The sequence below is a fragment of the Chroicocephalus ridibundus genome, chromosome 15 (assembly GCF_963924245.1).
Source record: "Chroicocephalus ridibundus chromosome 15, bChrRid1.1, whole genome shotgun sequence".
Classification (NCBI taxonomy): Eukaryota; Metazoa; Chordata; class Aves; order Charadriiformes; family Laridae; genus Chroicocephalus; species Chroicocephalus ridibundus.
Window position 1 is genome coordinate 2,081,599 of NC_086298.1, and position 26,044 is coordinate 2,107,642.

A 26,044-nucleotide genomic window follows, 5' to 3' on the forward strand; every position below is an offset into this window, starting at 1 on the left:
AGAGCAGGTGGCACAGGAACGCGTCCAGGCGGGGTTGGAATGTCTCCAGAGACGGAGACTCCCCCACCTCTCTGGGCAGCCTGTGCCAGGGCTCTGCCACCCTCACAGCAAAGAAGTTCCTCCTCATGTTTAGGTGGAACTTCCCATGCTCAAGTTTGTGCCCGTTACCCCTTGTCCTGTCCCCGGGCACCACTGCAAAGAGCCTGGCCCCATCCTCCTGACACCCCCCCTTTCAGTATTTATCAGCGTTGATAAGATCCTCCCTCAGTCGTCTTTTTTCCAGACTGAAGAGACCCAAGTCCCTCAGCCTTTCTCCATCAGAGAGGTGTTCCAGTCCCCTCAGCATCTTGGTAGCCTTGGTAGCCAGTGCCTTAGCGCTGGTTCAGGCTCGACAAAAGGTAATACGGGCTAAAGCAGCTGTAAAGCGCACAGCAAATGCTAAATAAATGTGAGGTTCGTTACAGATTGCACGTAAATGAGTGTGCTCATACTGACTCTTAAGTGGGGCTGATGAGCTGCAGCAGAGAACCTGCCCGGGGCATCCTCCCCCCAGAGCTGCTCCAGGCTGGCAGGGGCCGAGGCCGCTTTGTCACCCTTTGCTGCTGCTTAATCTCATCTTTAAGAAGTTTATCAACCGCTTTGGAAGGTCTTGTTCACAGAATCCCAGGTTCACTAGGTCTCTCGCAAGAATTAAAACGGGGCAGGTTGCTCTTCCCTTGTAAGCCAGACGAAGCGTTACCTGCGGTTGCCTTTCAGACGGAATCTGTATTTGAGAGCGTGAACAACAAAAGACAAAAATACTGCGTGTGGTTTTGTTACATGTTAAAGAAATGGAGGTATCGAGGTACAGGAAAAATCTATTTTCATGTAGCGATGAGGCGTGAGGGTTCATATTTACCATTTCAATCATATTATCTGGGGTGTTGAAATTAACCCTAAATAGAATCACAGAATGTGTTGGGTTGGAAGGGACCTTTAAAGGTCATCTGGTCCAACCCCCCCTGCAGTGAGCGGGGACAATCAAGCGTTATAAAAATCAAATCAAGCATTGTAATTTGGGAACCTCCGATGAAAGGTTGCACGCAAAATCCAGACGTGCCTATTGCTTTGAAATACCCGGGTAAGGCCCCAAACCGTCCTGCTTCTGCCCCGTAGCGACCACTTCAACCAACGATCCCCCAGATGTGAATGTTCCAGGATCTGGAACATTCCGAACATCTGAATCTGATTTTAAAAGTACGTTTACTTTCCTTGTCTCTCTCCTTCACCTTTCTCTGAGATGGCTCCAATTTCTTATATGGATTAATTTTAATTTTCTTCAACTCTGAGATTTCTTAACAGTTTGCCTTTAAATCTGAACTTCCATTGTCTGTAACTCCTGCCTTTGGGATAAATGGATCCCTGTAGTGCTGTTTATCTGAAACTGCTGGCCTGAGTTATGTTTTTCTTTTGTCTTTAACATCTTTTCCTCTGTGAATTCCTTTGCGCGTTCCATTGAAATGTGAACAGTGGAAAGGCACTAACGGGAATTCTGGATGCTATCTCTAATAGTTTTAAAAATATTTTATCTGTTCTGCTGTTTTAAATTTTTGTTCTTGCAACCAGTTTTCCCCATACCTTTTTTTTTTTTTTTTTTTTTTTTTTTTTAATACTCAGGAACATTGTAAAATCCTGGGATTATCCTGGTTTTTTTGGAGCCCTTCTGCATCAAAGAATGAAATAGCACAATTCAGGTTCTTTTTTTGCCCATCATCACGTGCGTTTGCTCTTGTTCTGTGAGCAGAAGAACCTTGTCCCTTCCTTGTTGAAGTTATACCATGGGGGAGCTAAAAATAATTTTAGGACTGAAGGTCTTTTTCATAAGAAAGCCCATCTTGCAGCGGAGCTGTGGAAACGAAAGTGCGTGAGAAGTTCACGAAGAATTGCAAGATACCCGCTCTCCTCCAGGGGAACGGGGAGAGATGCCGTCAGGTTGGGCTCCCCAGCGCTCGGCTGCCGGGAGCCGAAGCCGTGTCCTCCTTGGAGAGGCCGGCGATGGCCCGTGAGCTCCTGGTCAGCAGCGGGGAACGCAGCGGCACAGCCGTGGGGAGGCTCTGGCTGCCTTTCCAAAGCCTGATCTTTAACTTAATTTATCTCGGGAATGGTGGGTGGTAGCAGCTATTCTTGGAAGGCTGAGGGAGGCTGTTGGCCATCAGCGTCAGCTAAAAGGGCATCTTCCGGTTATGAGAAATGAGAATATTAAGAAATAACCATTAATTAGAAGTATTTTGTTCATGTACAAGATTACCGCGAGCATTAATAGCGGGGGAAAATGTAGAGGCTCAGCATTGTAAAGATCATTTGCAGCAAGGGTAGCCCGGTATTTGGTGCTGAGTTGGAGAGATTTTTCTTCAGTATTAAATAAAGGACTTTTTATAAATGCCTCTTTCCCCGATTTAATCATTCTAAGTAATGTCAGAGACCAAATCCCTATTTGAAGTACAACACTAATTCCATTTAACTCGGAAGCCGCGGGTAGTGTCTCTACAGTCGGGTTGGCCGGCTGTCCTCGCCCCGTCACGACCTACAGCGAGGATGCGAATGAAGGGGACGGGTTCGTTATTGGGTTTGTGCTCAGGCTTTTACGTTTTACCATGTTTCCTGTTTATATACTTGATTTTAAGGATTTTTTTAAAAAATTTTTTTTTTTTATATACTTGGACATGTATTCTCTGGGCAGGTACCTAATATATATTTCAAGGCAGCTGGGCATGGCGATGTAGGCTAATCCTGCTCGTCTTTCAGTCGTTGCTAGAGGAAAGCAAAGGCCAGATGTTGACCTCAGATCCTTTAATAGGCGGCAGGTTTAGAGGCTGCAGCTTTCTGGCGGGGTATGATGCCATGTTGCTGTTAAGTTATTTCTTAAATTATAGAGAACGCCTGGAGAGAGAAGATATTTCATCTAACAGAAATGCTTCATCCAGGGAAACCCTATTTAATTGCGAATGAGTTAATTGGGGTTTTTCATCTTCTGTTGCATTTCAACTGAGTATGATGTAATATATTAGGCGTTGAATTTTGTTAGGATTTATTAGGATTTATTAGGATTTCATAGAATTATAGAATGGTTTGGATTTGAGGAATGGATTTGGTTGGTCCCACGGTTGTGGGACCAACACGGGCCATAATGCCATAGAATTCAGGTATTTCCATCATTTTATCTTGTAGGTTAGTGCGCTCGAAATGGAAAATAAAAAAAAAAGAATCCTTGAAAGCTTAATTACAGTATAGGTGTGATTAGAAGAGACACATCTGACAGTGCCTGCCACTCTTCCGTAATGGAATGAGTATCTCTGGGCTTTGGGAAACCGCGTGCGGTTTGGGTTACGGAGCTGCCGCGGGTGCCCTGGCAGTACCCAACCCTGGCTGCCGAGCAGCAGGCGGAGAGCACAGCAACTCGCTTTGGGAATGAGAAATACCGGGCACCAATACATAAAAAATGGATTTAAAGCTCTTTAACGTGCGAGTGACTTAACCTTGTTGCAGTCCCAGAGAATCACATACGGGTTTTTGTAAGTGCTTCCACCGAGGCAGGTACAAGATTTAAGACTGGAAGAAAAATGAGGTGGGATCCCCAAATGAGAAGAGATGTATGAAGATATAGATTCCTGGAGTACAGATTTATGATTTCCTTTTCATGCCAGTGAACCACATGTACGCTGTGGAAAGGATGATGAAGAGGGAGATAACTAATAATATCTTTTTCGCTATGGAAAAAAAAAATAAATCAAGAATTAAACTGTATGATTCATGTACATTTGTTAAGGCAGAGACCGGTGCCCGTGCGCACTGCTTTAGAGGGACGTTTTGATTTATGGGTAGAAGCGAAGCAACGCAAATGTACGTTCTTCCATAGCCTTAATGCAAACTGGCTACAAAGTTTGCTGCTTTTTGTTTTAAATTTGACACCGTACAAGGAGTTTCTTGTTGTAGTTTTGGTAGTTGTATTTCTGTCCCCTTGGCGACTTTTGTACTTAGACAGGCAGTGCTTCCAGCGTGTTGGCCATAGAATCTGGAATGTGATGTCTCTCAAATTGCATACATTAATGCAGACATTAATACGGATCCTTGCATATATTGACCTTTTAAATGCTTTTTTTTTTTTCCTTTTTAGGTTATGAACTCAGTGTTTAAGACTTTTCTAGACTTGACATATCCAATAACCTCTATGTTTTCTGGAGCGGCTTTTAACAGCAGCATCAACAACATCTTCAAAGATAAGCAGATAGAGGTAGGTTGCTCGTTCGCTTTACGTACAGAAAATGATGTCACTGTATCTGTTGCAGCAGAAATCGCTTTCTTCCGTGGTCATATGAGATACGGGGCTGGGGGATTACTGAAAACATGTTAAAACCGTGAATGTGATGTTACATGAATATAGGAAGGAGCCTGTACTTTCATTTTGGTGGATTTGGAAAACGCAAGGAATGGATTATTTGTAGCTACTTCTGTTCCGTTTGACAAAGGGATCCCGTTGTCTGAGAGCAGAAGTTAAAATTCTGTCCCTGAAGTAGAATTGCTGAGACTGTTTTGTCGTTATTTTTCTGCAAATCAGAAGAGACCCTTAGGGCACACCAGAAGAAGGGCTTGGAGAGGATAGCAAGGGGTTTGGCTTTTTTTGTAATTTTTATTTTTGAAGCTAGAGTGAGCTTTTAGGAGCAACCAATTGAAAACTGCAGTAACGTCAGTGTGTGGTGTGTCCTGGTTTTCACGTGGTGACCTTTTGCAATGGCGAGACGTCGTATGGTTGTATGCCTGCGCTGATGGCCGCGTTCCGAATCCCGCCTGTCCCCTATCCCTCAGCAGCAGCAGTTTGTGAAGCGCGTTGTCCATGGTGGCCTTCCCGGATCACCGAGCTCAGGGAGCGTTTGGGTAGTCTTGCAATCTTACCTCGTTTGCAGTTTTAACCAAATTGTTCCTGTGTTTGGAATCCTCGTGGTGAAAGATTATGTAGCAAATCCACACTGTATATACTTTAAATATATGTTTATTAAAAAGAATCTAAAACATTCCCTACTTAAATGTGAGTATGAAAGTAAGTGATTAATCATCATGTGGCTTAAAATAGCATTTTGCTGTGCAGAGGGGACGGCGCTGGGAGTTTTAGAGTGATAAGTCCTTCTGAGACTGGAATTATTTTTGTTTAGTTATTTCGGCAGCAGCAGCCACGCGCTCAGGTCTTTGATCACGCGTGTCCCCCTCTGAAGCACTCCAGCTCCTGTCTTTGGTTCCAGCCGAGCCCGATAGGAAGACGCGTGGTTGTCCGGTGACTACCCCAGCTCCTCTCCGCTTTGATGTAGCCAAGGAGCTGCCTTAGCAAAGCACTGGGACCTTCTCGGGGGTGCGCAGCGTGGTCTTCTCTGTGCTGTGAGCTGTGGATGGTACGTGGCAGCGTCAGGCTGTAGGTGACGCTGGGCAGAGCTTTGAGAAAGAGCGAGTAACAAAATGGAAGAAAATCTCCTCTGAGCTTAGGTGGCCCCAGCTTCCCCTGGTCTGTCTATCACCGCTTTGGATTTCAGCAGGCAGTTTATTGAACTTCCCTTCAAGATGCAGTCGATTCCTTCCTTAGGATTTTTAACAGCTGTAGTTGTATCATAGAGTCATAGACTCACAGAATGTGTTGGGTTGGAAGGGACCTCTAAAGGCCATCCAGTCCAACCCCCCTGCAGTCAGCAGGGCCATCTTCAACTAGATCAGGTCGCTCAGAGCCTCATCCAGCCTGGCCTTGAATGTCTCCAGGGACGGGGCCTCCACCCGCTCTCTGGGCAACCTGGGCCAGTGTCTCACCACCCTCAGTGTAAAGAACTTCTTCCTCATGGCTAATCTAACCCTGCCCTGCTCCAGTTTAAACCATTGCCCCTTGTCCTATCGCTACCTGCCCTTGCAAACAGCCCCTCCCCAGCTTTCCTGGAGCCCCTTCAGGGACTGGAAGGGGCTCCAAGGTCCCCCCGGAGCCTTCTCTTCTCCAGGCTGAACCCTCCCAGCTCTTTCAGCCTGTCCTCACAGCAGAGGGGCTCCAGCCCTCCCAGCATCTTCGTGGCCTCCTCTGGCCCTGCTCCAACAGGTCCATGTCCTTCTTGTGCTGAGGGCTCCAGAGATGGATGATCTGTTCTAACTTTGCGGTCACAGGAAGGTTCTGTCCGAGAGAACCCCAGTTCTGAGGCATCTCTGCCCACGTGCTGAGGGTCGCAGGCTAAGTTGGATGGCTTCCATCAGATAAATAAGGAGAAATGCCGTGTGGCTTTGCAAGGACAGAGGCAGTTACTCCTTCATTTGTGTTATCGGCACGGGTTCACCGCTCGTGTCACTGGACAGCTGGAAATTGAAAGCTGCCGAAGTGTAAAGGGTCACTTGTAAAGTAACAGAAGCTGAACTAAGATGCTTTAAGCCTCGAACAAATGTTTTCTTAAAGCATTATTTCAAAGCATCCAAACGGCAAACATCTATCTTTTCTCAGTCGCTGGCGTGGTTTTGGAGGGGGGTGGGTGGCAGGCAGTCACTTCCAGCTGGAAATACAAATCAATAAGAGTTCGTTACAAACACAGGTTGTGTCTGGATGCGCGGCCACGACTGCCCCTTCCTGGGGGGATCCACAGTGATGGCAGCAGAACCGGAGACCTTCCTCCCCGAGGGGCTGGGGTGAGGACTGACCCTTGTGTCTCTATAAAAGCTTAAAATTAGGAAGCTCTGGGCCAGATCCTCCTTTTTCCTACCCGTGGGCGTGGGGTGGCTCTCCTGCACTTCCCACACGTGCCCTCATCCCTCTTCTGCACCCGAGCAGAAGTTGAGCTGTTATTTCTGACATTGGAAGGGAGGGAGGTTTCCATTTTCTCTTAAATTTGCTCTCTAACATCCCCTGTAACGTAGGTGTCTCCCGATTCCCACAGCGCTGTTTGTGGGGTAGCCCTGGTTACCAGCAACCCCCGGGATTGCTGCTGCAGATGTCAGCCAGAGGCGGTCCACGACAGCAGCCTGTGCAACTTCTGCCAGCAAAACATGCAGAAATCCAGGGCAGGGCGCTTGAAAGAGATTTCTCAAGAAACAGAGTTATTGCTCCTCTGAAACTACCCATCCTTCCAGCAGAGCGCTGCGCCCTGGAGGTTTTATCCCCCACACCAGGAGCACAAAATGCTCTCGCGAGTCATGGCAGCGGGAGGTTCAGGTGTGAGGAATCGGAAAAGATTTTTATCAGGTCTTGTTTCAGACTTGAATAACGCTCTGTCCCCAAATTAAATGAAATGATGTCTGAGAAATGCAGTCTGTTACTGCCTGGTGGGCCTTGGGTTAGTTTCTTTCGTGCGTGTGTTTGCATGAATATGAAGCCAGATAGACTTTTTTCCCCGCTCCCCTGTTTTTGCTTAAAGTGTGGCTGCTGCACGGAGATCTGCAATCATCAGAGTATCTTTAGCATGGAGAGGCACCCCTAATACTCTCGTAGTCACACTTTATTCATCCGCCCTCCCATGGCATTTATACCAGATGGGTTGTAATACTTGTGCAGCATCTGTTAGTCCTCCCCGATTCCTCCGTCTTTGCAGAGCTGCTTAAGAGATTAAACTCGCTCGAAAAAACCCTCCTTCTCGGCAGTTCGGGATTTTGTACTGAACAGCTCAGAAACTTACACCAGAAATAGAGGCTGAGCAGAGAGGGAGCGCTTCCCAACTCGTACTGATAGCTGGAACCCAAACCCTTGTTCGGCTTGAGTTTGAGGCACATCAGAGCTGTGCCAGAGAAGGCCCGGACACCTTGTCCCATGAACAAAGAGGCTGGCTGGGAAAGCAGGTCTAACCTCTTCAGTCTTGATTCAGTTTTGCTGACTGACAGAGAACCATCAGCTGTTGTTCTCTGGGCGTAAGTTCAATTTATTCAGGCAAGTCCTTCTCCTTCCCCTTTGCAGGCTGCGCTTTCACTGGGCACCATGGAGACGTTCCAAAACTATCCTCTCTCCAACAGAGCCCTCCGCAGCCGGGAGGCCAGTTCTTCCAGCCAGAGGGATGTGAGTTCAGACATGGCTGAAACAAAAATGAGAACTTCCCCTGCTGGGAGCAGGGTTTGTTGGCTTGGTCTAGCCCCATTGAATAGACCTGTAAAGCACTTAGGTCAACCATTCTCTGTACCAAGCAACCTCTGGGGTCTTCACAGAATCACAGAATGGTTTGAGTTGGAAGGGACCTTAAAGATCATCTAGTTCCAACCCCCCTGCCCTGGGCAGGGACACCTCCCACCAGCCCAGGTTGCTCCAAGCCCCGTCCAACCTGGCCTTGAACCCCTCCAGGGATGGGGCAGCCACAGCTTCTCTGGGCAGCCTGGGCCAGGGGCTCACCACCCTCACAGCAAAGAATTTCTTCCTGATATCCCATCTAAATCTGTCCTCTTTCAGTTTGAAACTGTTACCCCGTGTCCTATCATTACACTCCCTGATCCAGAGTCCCTCCCCATCCATCCTGTAGCCCCCTTCAGGGACTGGAAGGGGCTCTAAGGTCTCCCTGGAGCCTTCTCTTCTCCAGGCTGAACCCCCCCAGCTCTCTCAGCCTGTCCTCACAGCAGAGGGGCTCCAGCCCTCGGATCATCCTCGTGGCCCTCTGCTGGACCCGTTCCAACAAGTCCATGTCCTTCTTGTGCTGAGGGCTCCAGAGCTGGACACAGTACTGCAGGTGGAGTCTCCCCCAACCCAAGCAGAGGGACAGAATCCCCCAGCTCTCCCTGCTGGCCACGCTTCTTTTGATGCAGCCCAGGATGCGGTTGGCTTTCTGGGCTGCAAGTGCGCATTGCCTGCTCTTGTTGAGCTTGTCATCCACCAGCACCCCCAAGTCCTTCTCCTCAGGGCTGCTCTCAAGCCATTCTCTGCCCAACCTGTATTTGTGCCTGGGATTGCCATGACCCATGTGCAGGACCTTGCACTTGGCCTGGTTGAACTTCATGAGGTTCTCATGGGCCCAGCTCTCCTGCCTGTCCAGGTCCCTCTGGATGGCATCCCTTCCCTCCAGGGTGTCAACTGTGCTGCACAGCTTGGTGTCATTGGCAAACTTGCTGAGGGTGTGCTCCATCCCATTGTCCATGTCACCGACAAAGATGTTAAACGGCACCAGTCCCAGTACTGACCCCTGAGGAACGCCACTTGTCACCGGTTTCCATGTGGACATTGAGCCATTGACCGCAACCCTTTGAGTGTGGCCATGTAGCCAGTTCCTTATCCAGCGAGTGGTCCATCCATCAACCTTCTTGAAGATCTACGTTGAGGTCGTCTTGAAGATCTACCCTGCAGGACCCTTTATTCCTATAGGAAATGCTGCAAAGATTTGGGTTGTCCTCTTTGAGTCTAGGCAGCTTTGGGTCTTGGCAGCATTGCTCTGCGTCTCCTGCTGAAATGACCCCTGGCTTCATCACCACAAGGTACAAATTGAATGTCCCTTAGTCAAGAGGCCGTGACTTGTGCTCTTCCCTCTTTGTCTTGGGCTCTGGTGGCTCAGGAGCTGAGGCAAGGAAGATGCTGCCTGCTGGTTTTCGGTTGGGGTTAGGGAGAGCTGAGCAGTTGTGTGCTCATCCATGGTGAATGCGATTATGGAAGACTTGCTCTGTGTGCTGGATGAACTCCACCTTGAATGGAAACAGTTGGGTGAAATGCAAGAATGGCTGCACTGGGTGGGATCAAAGGTGTCTCTAGCTTAGGGTCGGGTCTCCAGGGGAGGCCAAAAGCAGCAGTTATTTAGTGACCTAGATAAGAACCGAATATATAAAAGGCGAGTCTTCCCTTCACGTTGTCCTCCAGCAGTAAACAGCCTAGGGATCTCTCTAGGTGAGAGTTGGCATCAGACCCCCACGCTTCACTGGAAAGAAAAACAGATACCAGAAAGAAGGTGATCTGTGGTTTGAGTCATGAAGCTTCTGTGCTGCTCTGTGTGCCGGACAGTCTTCTGCAACAAGTGTTTCTTGCTATTCAAAAAAGAAAATAAGGATTTTTGCCTGCCCTGGTTCTGAACAAAATGTTTGTGTAAGAAACAAATTTATGAACTTAAACACGAGGCTGACAGGTTTTTCTCCATCCATGCAGGTGTGTGTGTCTGCAGCTCGCTCCGTTAGGACACGGGGGTTGTTGCTTTGGTTTGTGTTAGGGAAGGTGACAGATTTAGTAAAATTGGGGCCTCCTCTGTTGCAGGATCTGTGGATTCCTTACTTCACCATCACAACGGATATCACTGCCTCAGCCATGAGGGTCCACACGGACGGTGAGTGTGTAGGCGGGCTGTAAATAATGGTGTGAGATTCAGTGTCACCCCTTCTTCCTGGGATCTTCCTCGCCTTGAAATTTGTCTTTCCTTTTGTTCCTCCCTCCTCTGTTATTTGCTGAGCACCAGAGTGGTGGTACGCAGATAACAAGGAACAGAGCTGTTGGGAAGAAATTAAATGAGATGCTGTGTTCACGAAAATGGGTCCATTGGCACCATTCTGTTTCCTTAAAACATCCCGCAAAGTGCGGGTGTGTTAGCCATAAATCAGACGTAACGCAGTCAAAACACTTTAAGATTCAAATTCCCCGTAACTGAAGCTGTTTTCTCAACAAAGAGACTCCTGTGCCGGAAGCAGAGGCTGGGTTAGGTTCTCGTTTGTGTCCAGTCCTCTTTATTTCTCCGGTGGAAAACTGTGACGTACTTTACTGGCGGAACAGAGGAGAAAGGTCGGAGCTGTGGGCTCTGCTGCCAGGACGTGGTGGCAGCCCCGTGGGACACCTGCTTTAGCTTTCGTCTATTTGGGATAACGGTGCCATGACTCAGGCTCCAGCGAAGCCGGGACAAACCCACCGGCTGCCCCAGATATTTCCGTGGGCAGCTGAAGCCTTTGCTGCCACGTCTCTGATGTTTTGTCTTTTGAGCCGGCGCAGGTTAAGACTCTCCGTTCCTGCTGTTAGGGCAGGAACCTCTTGGTTTCGTCTTGTCTTCTGGCAAGAAGTCAGCATTTTCCTTGGGTGCAAGTTCCAACTCAACTAAAGCTATTAATAAAAAAGCCCAAATCCGCCAGCGTTGACCTGTGCTAAACGGAAGGAGGGCTTAGGTTATAATTAGAAAGGGAACGCTAAGTATTTTAAAAGGAAAAGAAAAAAAAATAAAAATCAATTCCTGGTTTGCTGGAAAGAGCTGCTGTTTGAAGCACCGCGTAGTTAATTATTGAGAATTGAGCTAACACTGCAAGTCTTATTTATTTTTGATATTTTAAAGATTCGCTTCTCAGATGAGACTCTTGGCCTCTTTGGAAACGCGGTGTCTCCTCAATTCAGCTGATGCAAATGTTAATAGAGAAATAACTAAATAGGAGCCTTAAAGCAGAATGTTTTCCAGGAAACAGATCCAATCAGTTTCTACTTGATTAAACTTTCTGTTTCTAACAGCTTAAAAGATTATAATTTTCTCCTTACAGCCCTATTAACAGCAATGTCCTAAGAAGAGATAAGATCGCCACCACGTACTCACGCTGCTTTTACAAGTGAAAATTTTGCTTGTTACAGAGCAGGGAAAACAGAATTTTTGGTCTTCCACAGTATACATTTTTCATGTTCAGCTCCTGCTAAAAGCCTGGGTTTTGTGGATCTCTGTAGAACATAACGGCTTTAGCTGCACTTCAATCTGCTTATTCTTTCTATCCCTTTGTCCCCGGAGAAGCCTTTTCTTTTCCTTATCGGTGTTGGCTCAACAAAGCACTAAAGATGATTCCTGCAGTCAGGCATATGCCGAAATCTCCTTGAAGGCCATAAATATGAGGCGTGGGCTTAAAACGGTGGTTCCTGAGGCCTTTGCCTGGCTGTGTGTCTGCATGGCCCGGGGTTTTTTGTTTCCCCCTCACCAGGATTATGGTATAGAAAATAACAAACTGCTTTAATAACTTTCTAACGGTATTCTCAGGACAGCCTCTCTCTCCCCGTTATTTTAACGAGGGCGAAAGCCCACCCCACCTCTGCGGCAGTAATTAATGCCGTTGCCGTTCCCTCCCTCCCGTTCCTGCAGGCTCTCTCTGGAGGTACGTCCGTGCCAGCATGTCCCTCTCTGGGTACATGCCTCCCCTCTGCGACCCCAAGGACGGGCATCTCCTGATGGACGGAGGTTACATCAACAACCTGCCTGGTAGGTGCACACATCCGTTGGGAAGAAGTTACCGAGAACACAGACTATCAAACAGCCTGCACAACTTTGTCCTTTTTTTTTTTTTTTTTTTTTTTTTTCCTTTTCCCCCCCCAAAAATGAAGCAAGGAGAAATACTGCAGACACCTTTATTCTCCTGATGGTTACCAGGAGCCATTGTTCTCAGTTTCCTAGGTGTTTGCTTTGTCCTGGCTTTATTAAGACTATTTTTTGTTACCGAGTATTTCCTAATAGGCATATTCTGAACATATAATTCCAAGCTAATTTTGAATTCATTTCAGTGCTCACTGAAAGGAGAGAGCAGAAATTAAACTGCAAACGTATAGTCTATCTTTGAGTTTCTTTTCAAAAAGTCTCAGTTGAATAAGAAATAATTCTGAGAAAGCGGCAGCGTTAACGCTTCGTTGTCCAGACTGGTGTCCCCCAGGGTCTGAAGGGTTTGACTGACGGCATGGGTGTCGCGGTGAGCTGCTACCACGTGGCAGAGGTGGGCTCTTGGGGCGTTCAAAAGGGCGATGTGGAGATTTGGGGTGTTGGGAGGACAGAACCCAAAAGGGCCCAAGGCGTGTGAATTCACTTGTGTGTGTTCGGGGTGCGTTTGATGTCAGGACTGTCATCGCGGTCGGAAAGCCCCGGAAGGCAGGGGGCTCAGGAGGGTGGCCGAGAGAGGACAGAGCTGCGTGGTGTCCTTGCAACTGTGTACAAAGAGGAAGGAATCTAAACTAGAGACTCCGCATCTGAGCAGCTGAAGCCATTTACATGTTCCAGACGCACCCAGACTGCATTTTCCCATCATGGCTGGATTTGCCTAAAAATCAGAAACGGAAATAAGACAAAACTGTCCCCCTAAATCTGCATCTAGCATTCTCTGTGGCTGTAAGCAAAAGTATGAATTGCAAATGGAGGAACCTCTTCCACCTGCACATATTGGAGAGGGCAAAGAGCACACATGTGGGTGACACTGGCTGGAAAGGACACAATAGGCTGAACAAGCCCAGGAAAAAAAATCCAAGTTACAGAACAGATCTGATTTAAATAAGTATCTAAATTAAGCATCTAAATTGGCTCTTCAGAGCTATGGTTTTCCTACGCATAACTGTTCTGGAAACTGCAACTATCTTGGACTCTGGGGGTGTGGAAGAAATATAAATTCACTCCGTGAGGTACATGTCCTTCTCTTCCCTCCCTTGGCACTTCCCTAAATCCTTGCCCGAATCCAAAGGCTGCAGCGAGTCCTTTTCCTGACCTTGAAGTAGGAAATGTTGCCTCATTTCTCTCCCACTTCCAAATATGAATCTTCCTCTTGGCTCCCAAAGCTTTTCTCAGACCGCAGTCCTCCCAGCCTCTGCTGCTACGGGTTCCGCTGCTGCTCCTTCCCTTCTTGGCCTTCTGCCCAAGGCTGACCCCTGCGCTGCTGACTCCCCCCTTCAGCCCAGCTGCCACTTGTGCTCCCTGCACGTCCCCCACAGCTTTCGTTCTCATGAGAACCGCACACGGGACAGCTAACGTGGGTTTAATGTGCTCCGTCACAGCATGCCTACTCTGTGGAACTGTGGAACCCGGCGGTGTGTGTCCCACCTCTTCCCCCTTCCCTGCCATACGGTTTTGCTGCCGCCTTCATGTTGGTGACAGCATGGCCTCAGAGAGAGTCAGGTCATCCCACCCATCCGGGGCAAAACGTACCCCAGAAGGATGTTTTGCAGCAGTTCAGCAATGGGAACTCACCCTGCGGTTACGCGGGGACTCGGTCGGTGTAGAGCGGCAGCACGCTGGGCTCTCTGCGTTATGATGGAGCAGGCAGGGTGGGACCTCCCCGAGGGGGAGCAGATTTGCTGCAAATCAAAGAATCACAGAATGGTTTGGGTTGGAAGGGACCTTAAAGCCCATCTTGTTCCACCACCCTGCCCTGGGCAGGGACACCTCCCACCAGCCCAGGTTGCTCCAAGCCCCGTCCAACCTGGCCTTGAACCCCTCCAGGGATGGGGCAGCCACAGCTTCTCTGGGCAACCTGGGCCAGGGGCTCACCACCCTCACAGCAAAGAATTTCTTCCTGATATCCCATCTAAATCTCCCCTCCTTCAGTTTGAAACTGTTACCCCATATCCTATCATTACACTCCCTGATCCAGAGTCCCTCCCCAGCTTTCCTGTAGCCCCTTTAGGGACTGGAAGGGGCTCCAAGGTCTCCCCGGAGCCTTCTCTTCTCCAGGCTGAACCCCCCCAACTGTTTCAACCTGTTGATATCTGAGGCTCTTCAGAGACGCTCGTGGTAGGTACGATGTTGGGTTATACGCTCCCTAGCTGTAGGTCCGTAAACTCTGGCTGAGCAGCCCCAGGGTCGGCAGCGCTGGTACTGATACGACCTTCCTTCCCACCAGCTGATGTCGCGAGGTCCATGGGCGCAAAGGTGGTGATCGCGATCGACGTGGGGAGCCGGGATGAGACAGACCTCACCAACTACGGCGACTGCCTGTCGGGCTGGTGGCTGCTCTGGAAGAGGTGGAATCCACTGGCCGAGAAAGTGAAGGTATTGTAGACTATATTGGAATGGCAGCTGGTTTTATGGCCGGAGCAGGAAGCATCCCCGTGTTCCTTCAGGGAATGAGCCTGGTCACAGACCGTCGTCCTTTGGTTTGAGCTCTCACCGTGGACAGCTGGGCAGTGCCCTGACGCCAAAGGAAAGGCAGTGACATGGGAGGGCCCCTGTCTGGGAAAGCGATGGTAGAATTGTTAGAGCAAAGAAACCTTTTCTTAGAGGTGCATTAAGTTTTGATAAGGTCAGGATTTACACATTTTACCAACAAAAGCAGTAACTTTGTCCAGTTGAGGGTTTCTATCCTATATATCTCTGAAGTCTCGATTTAGGGAGATTTTAGTGCTAGGCAGTAATTAACTTTACCACTACTGGTAAACGCGGGGCTGCAGAGCATGCTTGGGTTTTTTTCCCCCACGTTGCATGCAGTCAGGCCAACTCTGTTACTTATTCTGCATTTCCTAAATTATCTGGCTCTGCAGCTGTTCCCCAAGTGAATACTGTTGTTTCTTCTTCCCTCCCAACCACAATTAACACATTCCCCTGTTGGAATTGGACGTTAAATACTTGCTTGCACTTCCCGAAGCTGCGGAAAATCCTACAAACTGTGGGTACTGCTCTGTAATCTAAAGTTTTTGTCTGTGATAACTCCCTTCCCCGAAAAGGCCTGGTGTCCCTGAGAAGTGGCCTTTTGGAGTTGGCGCCGCTGTGGAGTGCCCTGCTGTGCCTTGGCAGGGTTGGCCACGCTCCTCCCAGCATGCAGTGGGAGTGTTTGGTGGGGAAAATGGAAGACCCTGACTCTTCTCTAAAGGTGCCCAGTGAAATATTTCAACTGCCCAAATGGCAATAGGCGCAGATGGAAACATGGGATTCCTTCTGAACACTAGAAGAGGCTTTTTTTTTTTTTTTTTTTTTTTTCTGGGGTGGTGAAAGAGTGGCCAACCAGAGAGATCGTAGTGTCTCCATCTGTGGAGATGTTCAAAGTTCAGCTGGATGTAGTCTTGGACAACCTGCCCCAGCTGACCCTGCTTGAGCCAGGAGGGTTGGACTGGGTTAGACCAGATGATCTCCAGAGGTCCCTGTTGACCTCAACCATTCTGCGAAATCTCGGCCCTGGTACTGTAGAGATCATCACTGATTTCTGCCGTGAGAATCACTGCGTCCCTCTCGCCTCGGCACAGATCTCTCTCTCAAGGTACCGCTGTATTCTGGAATGAAAGACTCAGTTCAGCCTTGAACCGCAGAAATACGTTGGAAGGCAATTCCCTTTCTGCGGCAGGTTATGGAGACTCGTTGGCTACCTGTCCACACTGCCTGGGAAACAGATGGAGCTGCTGGTGTGTGAAGGCCTCAGCAGGCTTTTGTGTGCTCCTGGGCAAAAAAAAAAAAAAAAAAAAAAGGATAGATAACTTGCTTTTTCTCCATTCTGAATACAGAAGGTATTCTGAAATGAAATTTCTGAATTAACCCTGAGTGGTGCGTCTGGGCTCCTCGGCAGGTGCTGAACATGGCAGAGATCCAGACGCGGCTCGCGTACGTCTGCTGTGTGCGGCAGCTGGAGATGGTGAAGAACAGCGATTACTGCGAGTACATCCGGCCGCCCATCGACCGCTACAGAACCCTCGACTTCGGGAAATTCGATGAAATCTGTGTAAGTGCCTCCTGGGGAAGGCAGCTCCCCCGGATTGCCCTTCCGCAGAAATCTGCGGGCTTGTGGCGCTAATTAGTGCCTAAGCTGTTGGAGGGTAAGGGAAGTCAGTTGGCACAGGGTGAATAATTGACGCTAAATAATGCTGTGGGATGATGTCATGGCTGTGAGGTTGGATTAACAGCAGAAATCGAGTCAGTAATCTTGATTGTATAATGAGCTGCGAAGGGATCAGTTGCCTCGCTGTGTTTCACGACAATTCTTGCTCAGCTGCTTGGTAAAAACTCTTGGGTGTCTGAGCTGCTTTGGGCGGTTGGGGTTTGTCAAATGGTGTCATTTCTCTCCCTTTGTTATGTGGCTTGTTGTCGCATGAAAGATTTGAAGAAGTCTGTAGGGGAGGCCGTGAATCACTGAAATGGAGGGCAACATGCTAAAATATCCGGCTCGGTTAACATTTCAACACTTCTATTAATAAAACATGTCGTCCGCAATTCCTCTGCACCTGATAGAGTATCAGGAAAATGGCACCAATGTCAGTGGAAGGGCATTGGAAAAAGGGTAGGACCAGGTTACACGTCTCTGGGATTTAGTTTTGTCTGTGCATCAGGAACCAGCACGGGGGGAACCGCCTCCAGATGTGCAGTTGAATTGTCTTAGTGACAGAATTCAGCATTCGCAGCAAAAAACGTCTCTGCCCGGGCTGAGCTAATGATAGCAATTCTGGCCCGTTGTCTCTTGTCGAGGAAGTTATTTTACTGTCTTTTTCCATTCTTCGCCTCCTTCAGCCATGCAGGCATCTTGTATTTTCAGGTATTTCTGCACGGCTTTGCTCTTCTCCTGGGTTGGGAAAAAAAACCCAACCTCCGCCAATTTTCCTTTAAGTTGATCTTCTTTATAGACATAGTGAGAACCTACATTAGGCTGCAGGTTGATTTCTCTAATACCGTCTTACAAATACTAAACAAAACCAGTAATACCACTAAGCCCTGCACATTCGCATTTGGGAGGGTCCTTAGGACTGCAGCTATTCCAAACCACCGGCTGATTTCCCCAGTATAAATATTTTCTCAAGGATATTTGGTGTCTCTCAGCTCCTGGGCAAACAGTGCTGTCTGCAAGGGTGGATCTAAGACTTCGCTGATAAATAATATCCTTCGCTAGATGGAGTGACTGGCCGTTTCGGAAACCTCGATGGAGGGGTCTGGTAGTTCATCACAGTGACAGACCGTAAGCTGTCACATCATCGTTCTGTCTAATTTGATGTCGTTAAAGAGATTTAAAGACGCCAGGCACATTTTTTTCTCAGTGGAATAAAACTCGAGAAAAGTGCAGTTTCTCAAAGACGTCACTTTCTGTGAGCAAGTCCTTGGCCCGAGAGGCTGCGGGTGCGGAGGGTAGCACCCTCCTGGACCTCCATTCCCTGCAGCACAGCTAAATAACTTCTGTCCACAGGGAAGATTTAAACTGTGCTGACCTTAAAGGAAAGGGCATCCTGGGCATTCCTTTGCCGTTAGAGGCTATGAAGTATTGGGGTTTTTTATTTCAGCTGTGTACCTGGATTTTACAGAAAATAGAAATGGGCACCGTATAACCAGCACGTTCAAAAGAACAAAAATCCCCAAATCCCCTCCTCTTGTCAAAACTCCTCTTCTGTATCTCCTAGAGTGGTAAGTCGGCTGCGTGTCACTTCCCAAAGCTCCGGTTCTCGCGGTTATGTTGGAGCAGGCTGACCCAGCCGGCTGTAGAGCTGTCAGGTCCCTTTTCCTCCCGAGCAACCGCATCCACCCTGGGCCGAGAAGCTGCGACGGATTCCGAGAGGTGAATTCCAGCCCGAGCGCCTGCCGCGTTTTGAACCCCGGTCCAGAAACCAGCGGAGAGACGGTGCCAGCTTGGCCGGGGCTGCTTCCAGCACTCGGGGCTTCATGCGCCCGGAGGTTTAGTGTGTGCTGCCAGCGCCAGAGCTGGAAACAGGATCCAGCGCTCCCGGCACCTGTTGCTCTGTCCTTTCGATTTGATTTTTCAACACAGTTTCTACCGTCTTGTTAGAAAAAGAGGAAAACTTGGAGCAATGGGTTTATTTTTTCCGGTGTTTCCATCCTAATGTTATTGTTCCAAGTGCAGATACTTTATACTGTTAAATTAGAGGGATGTGGAGTTTGTGGGTTTGGTGTTGCCATTATCCATCCTTTCTGTTCCGGCAAACTGGCGCTTGCATGTTCGGTGCTGTCTGCCTTAACTTACTGCAAGCGATTTTGGAGCCGGCTGCCCTACGGTAACTTTTTTTTTGCTAGAAAAGTTTTATTTTCTTGGCTATTCTTGAGCCAAGAGGGGAGAAGACACAAATGAATGTGTGGTGTTACCTTCTTCCAAGGAAAGAGCCAGTACTGGAAGGGTGTATCCGTAGGCGCCCTAAGCTTCTCTTTATACGGCGTTATTCCGCGAGCAGCCTGCGCGAAGCCGCTGCTGTAAAAATAGTTGTGTCAGGTGGCACTTTTCATTGCATACCCTGGGGTCAAAGGGCAAGTTAGCATTTGGACTTAAAATAGCACCTTGTTTGCTTAATCGTTCCCTTAATTCTTAGGCTGAACAGCTTGTGGAGCTGGAAGGTAGCGCAAGTACATCCTGGCTTTGGGGTGGACCTCTGGATTTCCTGCTGGTTTGCAAAAAATGTGACATAATGGTTTTGTAGCTATTAATTTTTTTATTTTTTTTTTTCCAGGAAGTGGGATATCAGCACGGGAAAACGGTATTTAATGTCTGGTGCAGGAGTGGAGTCCTTGACAAGATGCTAAAAGACAGGCAAGAGACGTGCAAATCCAAAACTGATGTAAGTGTTGGGTTCAAATGCGCTGTTCTGGCAGAGCTACTGACGCACGCCGGGTTGCGGGCTGCTGCTCCGGGGTGGGAAGGAGAATGATCGATTGCCTCAAGTCCTTATTGTGAGCATGCGTGCATTAGTTAAAACTGTATTTTAGGCAAAAAAAAAAAAAAAAGCATACTCCGTTTCTCAGAACCTGGAATCACCCACAACACGACTGTCCTCGCAGGAAGGCAGGATGCTCACCAGTAACCAGCGTTGTCTGAGAGGCGCCGCCGATGCGTACGCGTTTTACACGCCCGGCTTTCTCGTCTCTTCCCGGGGTGCCTGGGCAGTCCTGAGGGCGCTAAAAGCTGCTGGCTGAGCAGGTCCTGCGAGAGAGGATGGTCCGTGGTGTCGGGCGATGGGCCACGTTTGCGCCCATCGCTTGCACGCGCCTGTGGCCTCTGCCTCCCTGCGTAATGCTGGGTAGGAACGAGTAACTCCCTAAGAATTATTTTTCATTTATTCTTGTGCCGCAAACTTTCGGTGGTGCCTGGATGTTGTTCTTGCGACTAGAAGCTGGTCTGCCGGGGCAGTGGCGCTCTCCCACCAGCTGCCCGATGCTCGTCTCGGAGGATGAGAATGGGGATGGCTGGTATTGATCTCAGCCATTGCTGAGGTGCTCAGATGCTTCCAGAAAACCTGGATTAAACCCTTGCTGGAGATGTGTTTTTAGCCAGGAATTAAAATCCCTGCAAAGCCATAGATTTCTTCCTTTGTTGCTTTTCTTCCTCACTCCTCTATTAGAAAAGACATTCGGTAGAGCCGTCACTGTGGCTCCACGGAATCCTGCGGCGCTGCCGAGGCACCGGGTTCCACGCACCTCGCTCTGCCCACTTCACACCCCCAGCAGTTCGTGTGCGGTTTGGTAAATGCCTGATTATCTACAGGCTACATAGTGTTGCTGTGTGGGTCCAGTCCCGTTAAGATTTCTACTTAAAAGTAGGATAAAATTCTCTTGGGTTTGCAGTTTAAGGATTGAGGTCAGCTTCTCGAGTTGGTTCGTAACTCCCTGGCCTGACTGAACGTCTTGGCGGGGAAGTTTTCAGCTGTTTTTAAGAAACAGTTATCAACTTTTTGAGGACTTGGGTACAGTATTATAAAATACTGGCTTGTTATCCTCACTCTTCTTTGAATTCCTCTGATTTAAAACCCAAGTGCTACAGAAGCTTCATGTTTTACCCAGCAATTCATCTTTATCGTCTTTTAGAGATGGGGAAATGAGCAGTAATAATTTAAGTGATTGCCAAAATGTATCATAACTGTAGTGGGCCTCGGGAAGGAAAGTCAATAGAGGTGAAAAATGACATTGAGGATTTGCGGCTCTTCGACGTCGGTGGTCGAGCACTTTCGCTAGGAGAGAGGTGGCGTGAGGAAGGGCAGTACTTGCGGGGATGGACGTGAGCCCGGCAGTCGAGGCGTGGATGGTGCCCACAGCTGAGCTAGTTGCCCTCAACCTCAATTTGTCACCGGCGAGAGATGAGCCTCTGTCGGGTGTGAGTCGCTTGGTGAAATGGGAATGGCTCCACTGGGATACGATGAATGGCGCCCTCGGCTCCGGCCGCGTGAAGGGAGCCAAGGGAACTAGTGCCGATGGCTTCGGGTGTCAGATGAATCCCACCCGAGCTCCCTGGCAGGGTGGGTGGCCGTGGCAGAGCACCGAGGGACTGGGCTTTATGGGAAACGAGCCAGCAAGCCCACGAGCCCCAAAACTCATCAGCTTGTTATTTCTCACTGGGAAGAGGACCTGGCCTAGGAGCTGCAGTCGTCTGAGCTGCAGAAGACGGGTCCCATTCTGCCCCTGACACCGTGTGTTCAGAGCAGTTTCAAGCTGGTCTGTATGTGTTTATGTGTAAGAATAGTCTAAGAATAGTCATCAGGAGAAGCCAGGGGAGAGAAAATTGCTTATTTTCTCCCTTATAAGCATCAGAAATGCTTATATGTCCTATTTCATCCTCTAACTTTTATCACCAACTGGTAACGAGCTCAAACGCATTAATTGCTATAACAAATGCCTCTTTTTAAAGAAGACTTCTTTTAAAATTGCCCATTCTATGGGATACGGTAATCCAGGCTAATATTTCAGTTAAATCATGGTATGGCAGCTGTGCCTCGAGCAGCATGTTGAACATTTATCCCAACCTGCCCTGGTTTTTGTGGCCCCAGAGATCAAATATGTCACGTACTCATGGTAGACAGAGCCTGGCGTTGCAGCTCCGTGTGGGCACTTGATAACAGGGCAGAGCGTGCTGATCGCTGAGCCACCAAGGGTGTGAGAAGAATGGGTTCAGGAGAGTGACTCAACAAACTGCCTGGGTTATGGAGCCGGAACCGTCAGCTTTGTGCGTTCCCCAAAGTGCCGCTAAGGCTCAGCGCCAGGCTCTGCTCCCCGGCACCTGGGAGGTCTCCTGCTCTTCCTCTGAAAACTCTCGCCTCCAGTAAAAACCGACATTTTTTTCACCTGTCTTTTGTTTCAGTAGGTGTCTTTCTACAAAATAACAAGTATTGCAGGTTCCCACTGGGGTGTTTTATCTTTTTTTTGGTTGTTGTTGTTTTTTCCTTAGTCCATTAGAGTCACTAAGTCCCTTAGCTCTGCTGTCTTCCAAGGATAACAGCTGATATTTTTAACTTGCCTTTCATTAGCGAAGGTTTGATCCTCTGTATGTTTTAGTTCTTCAGCTATTTCTGGAGTGTTCAACATCTGAGCGCTGAGCGCGGCTTCTTATCATCTTGTTTCCATGTTGTGAGCACTGAATTTTTTACTTTAAAACTCCCGATATTTAATCATTTAGATACTTTTCCTTTGCTTTCATCATTCTATCACTGTTTATCTTGTCTCAGAAATGCAAATACTGAAGACACAAACAACAGGCACCTTACCTAAACTTCACCTGAGCAGCCCTTGCTCTTCCCCAGCGCAGAATAACGCAATGCCGTTAATTGGATCTCCTCGGGGAAGTTTTGTCTACTGAAGTGTTATTCCTAGTCAAAGCTAAATATAACCTAGCAGACTACAATAGTAACTGTCTTTCTCTTCTAATTTATTTAATAAAGATTGTGCCGAAGAGAATACTTTCCTCCTTGGGAAAAAAAAAAAAGAAAAGGCAGCAGAAAGGTTTAAGAGTAGGTTTCAAATGAATCTGAGACACTTCTCTGCCTTGTGTTCACCGATGGGAGTGTGGTTTTGTCCTTAAAAGCAGTAAGAGGAAGTGCTTAAATGTTAAATTCCTGTTTGCAAAGCGTCAGACGAGCGTGGGAAGGCACCTGGTTCCCCACCAGTCGCGTTCCAGTGCTAAGACCTTGGGGTGCAGCTGCCTCCGCAGCGTCCTCCAACAGGCGTACACAGGGATCGTCCCGGTGTCAGCGCCCCGAACGGATGCTCCCGCGCGTACGGTCACCCTTACGCTGCCCTTCCGACTCCTCTGTCCTCGCAGCTCCCCTGCGGGACCACGGCAGCTGATGCTGGTTTTCCTGAAGCACCTTTTGGCGAGGGTCGCTGCAGGGTTTTGTTCGGCTCTTGGTGCAGTGCCCGGGACTTTGGTGTCGTCCCCCCCGCCCCGCCCCGGCCCCGGCAAAGCCGGTCCCCGCGCTCCCGAGGCCGCGTGGCTGCCCCAGCGCTGCGTCCAGCTCTTCGTCCGCTCGGTGAGAGCCCACCTTTTTGGAGTATGGGCCATTGCCTCCAACACTGCTGTGTCTGCTTGGGGCACGGAGTGTGTACCTATCCCTCTCTTAGTCATACGGCACAAAATGAAGTTATAGATGCTTTTTTTTTTTTTTCCCCACCCCCCGTCCCGGGGAACAGCCTTCTGCAAACGCTTCACTGGGACCATTCAGGTCGGATGTTCGAAATGAGACAGGACTGACTCACCCTTCTTGACGGTTCCTTAATGGTCACACCGAGCTTCTGAGCTTCCTGACTTTATATTTTAAAGCGTGTGTCCTAAGCGACTGCTGTTCCATTTCATACAGGTATTTTTTAATTCCCTCTGGGCTTTTCTCTGTCCACCGCTCCCCACCAGCTGTTTGTCCTGGATCCGCACCTCGCTTTAGCTGTACTAAATTACATCAAAAGTCCGTTACGGATTAAAGGTCAACCGAGAGCGATCTGCTGCAGCTGTAATGGGCTTCTGCTGTGACCCCCACAGGGGCTGTGTGATTCATAGGATCAGTGCTCTTGCCAGAAGAGCAAAGAATTGCTCATAAAAACCCGGTGGTAGGAACCTGCCCTGGCTGGAAGCACGTGGCCAGGTCTGGGTGTACAGAAAGACGTCTGTCGCAGCAATTCCCGGCAGCCCAAGTGCCGGTAACAAGCCCCCTGCCAGCTCTTCCCCGTCTCTCCTCTGGGGTGGGGGTTGCTGTCGTACTAATTAAAATCACTGGTTTAAAAAAAAAAAAAAAAAAAAAAAAAAGGTGAGAGGTGTTGAGGTTTCCATCTGGTGCCCTTGTGCCTGGCCCCGAGGAGGCAGGTAGGGCTGCTCACGGCATGGCACGTGGGAAGACCAAAACGGATCTTAAATGCCAAAGTTGGGTTTTGTTGGAGGAGAAACTGGAGCAGGGAACTTCTCAAAATAGAGAACACTCAGCCCACTGCTTGGGTGAGACGGAGTGAAAATAGAAAGGGTGTATTGAAAAGAGGAATGACAGTGGGGAAATATTTCTCCTTGTGGGCGGACCACGTACCTCAGGCTCTTGCTCACGGCGGCACCTCCGGGTTCCCCGGGTGGGTCCTGGTCACGCCGGTGCCTGTCCGTGCACCCCCCGTGGCATCGCTGCAGGCTCAGGGCTGGACCGCGTGCGGTGTCCCGCCGACGCACGGCAGCCCCTTCTCCTCCTCCCGAGGGGAGGCGAGAGCTCCCTGGGGGCTGCACCCGGCCCAGCCGGTCCCTCTTATAAAGAAATGGGAATGGAAAATACACAAGTGAAATAAGCGCTGTCCGTCACGGCGTCCAGGCCCTCCGGTTCGTGTCTTTCCGGTCTTTTCTGCAGTTTGCTTAATTTTTAATAAGGCTTCTTGTCCATGGATGGAGAAGGGGCCATTAGAGGTCGTCCCATGGTTTGCACTTGGGAATCCCGTCTCTGCCACCAGACCTACGTCAGGAGAGTTGCTCTGTGAATTACTTGCTGATGAGTAATGGCTTTTGAGGGGGCAAAGGTGGGGAATTTGTGTGTCCGGAGCTTTCTGTCTGTTCAATGTTATTTTTATATGATAAAAATGTTTGGATTTTTTTAGTGTATATTTGTTAACATCCCTAAACCATAATGCTGTGTTTCAGAACGTGACCTGTCCCACCACCTCTTTTACGGACCTGGCAGAAATCGTGTCCAGGATCGAGCCCGTGAAGGCCCCCGTGGCAGACGGTGAGTGGGGATTGCGGCCGGGGCTGCGGAAGCCTCGGGAAGGGCAGGGAGGCAGGGCCGGCTGCTCGCTCCTCCTGCTCTCCCTGCTTTCCTCTAACACCCCTGCAGCTGCACGCTGTGATCATCCAGGGCTGGAGCTGCCGGCTCCGGAGCCTGCCGAGCAGAGCTGGCAGTGGCGGGCTGTCCCTTGTCCCCCCCGGCTCCGTCCCCAGCCTCTGCCCGCAGCTGAGCCCGAGCTCAACCCTCCGTGTCCCCACTCTCGGAGAGGCTGGGAGTTGGAAGCTCCTGCCGAGCGAGTGGGATCTGCAGTGACTCACTGGCTCCGTTGCTTTTTGCACTCTCCCGTTACGGGGAGCACGGGGCAGCTGACGAGGAACAGGTAACGGCTCCCCATCTTCATGCGGAGGCACTCGGGTGCCTCAGCCGTGCCCTGCGCCGCCGTTCCTGTACGTCTGTGCCCAAAGTCACTTACCGAAAGGGACGAGAGCTTTGCAGGCCTGAAATCTCCGAGCGTTTCACCGGCGCTGGAGCTCTTTATAAACAGTCTCTCCCCCTCCTCCCCATTCCTTGCTCCTGCAGAGGGAAATCTAAAGTTAGCAGCGCTCCCATCTGTGACTGTTTGGAGAGCTGTCCCTGTGGTAATTTGAAATGCTAATTGCAATCATATGCCTTATGAAGAAAATATTAATCAAACGTGGCTGAAACAGCCATTGTGAATAGGAACGAAGAGGTCACGTAACATGGTGATTTAAGGCGCAGGCATTGAGACCTGCTAAGGTGTAACCAGTGTGCTGGGACGGATCTTCTGCCTTTATATAGTTTCCGATTACTCGCCCCCATTAGGAAGACCCGCTTCTGCGGGGTGAGGCCATGAACGCGAGTGTGACCAAGAGACACGTCTCTCCGAGAGCAGATGTGGCAGATTTTGGGCTGAGAGACGTTGTGCGTGGGGCACTGGGGAGGGGGTGGGCAGGTGCCACGTGCTGCTCACGGACACTGGAGGCTGTTGGTTGTGGAGGCTCCGGAGGAGGGGGGAGGATGGCAGGAGAGTGTCGGGCGTGTGGGGGCCGTATCTGGAAGGACCTTTTGTATTGGGGTTGTGGGTGGCTCCACGCGCCGCCCGCGGGGACCTGGCCTGTTTTTTGGTGAGCAGGGGCTGTAAGGGCACTCCTCTGGTGGCATCGCCTCGGTGCCTCCAGGATGGCGTCCCCTCTGCTGAAGAGTGTCTGGAGCAATGGGGGAAGGGTCTGCACCGAGAGGAGCTCGGGTGGAGGGTGACCGCCCCTGGCAGCGGCCGCATGGCTGTCAGATGGCTCCTCCTACGCGCTGGCGAGCCTTTGGGTTTGTCTGCTCCTGACGGGGGTGAAGATGGTCTGACTGCTTCTGTCCCACGTAAGAAAGAAGACAGGGTCGTGCTTGGTAGCCTGGCTGTGAAACGGCACTATCAAAAGGGGAAACCTTTTTTTTTTTCTCCCT

The 26,044-nt window shown here is 49.5% G+C and overlaps 1 protein-coding gene across 3 annotated transcripts in view; it reads left to right on the top strand.

The window, feature by feature from the left end:
- The window catches only part of PNPLA7 (patatin like phospholipase domain containing 7), a 137,528-nt gene that overhangs the window by 106,149 nt on the left and 5,335 nt on the right, over positions 1–26,044 (top strand). For all 3 annotated transcript variants that reach the window (XM_063353102.1, XM_063353103.1, XM_063353104.1), the window contains 7 exons: positions 4,154–4,270; positions 10,196–10,265; positions 12,036–12,152; positions 14,548–14,696; positions 16,201–16,353; positions 19,070–19,177; positions 24,484–24,568. In XM_063353102.1, the coding sequence (XP_063209172.1) occupies positions 4,154–4,270; positions 10,196–10,265; positions 12,036–12,152; positions 14,548–14,696; positions 16,201–16,353; positions 19,070–19,177; positions 24,484–24,568 (799 nt within the window). The remainder of the gene's footprint in view (positions 1–4,153; positions 4,271–10,195; positions 10,266–12,035; positions 12,153–14,547; positions 14,697–16,200; positions 16,354–19,069; positions 19,178–24,483; positions 24,569–26,044) is intronic.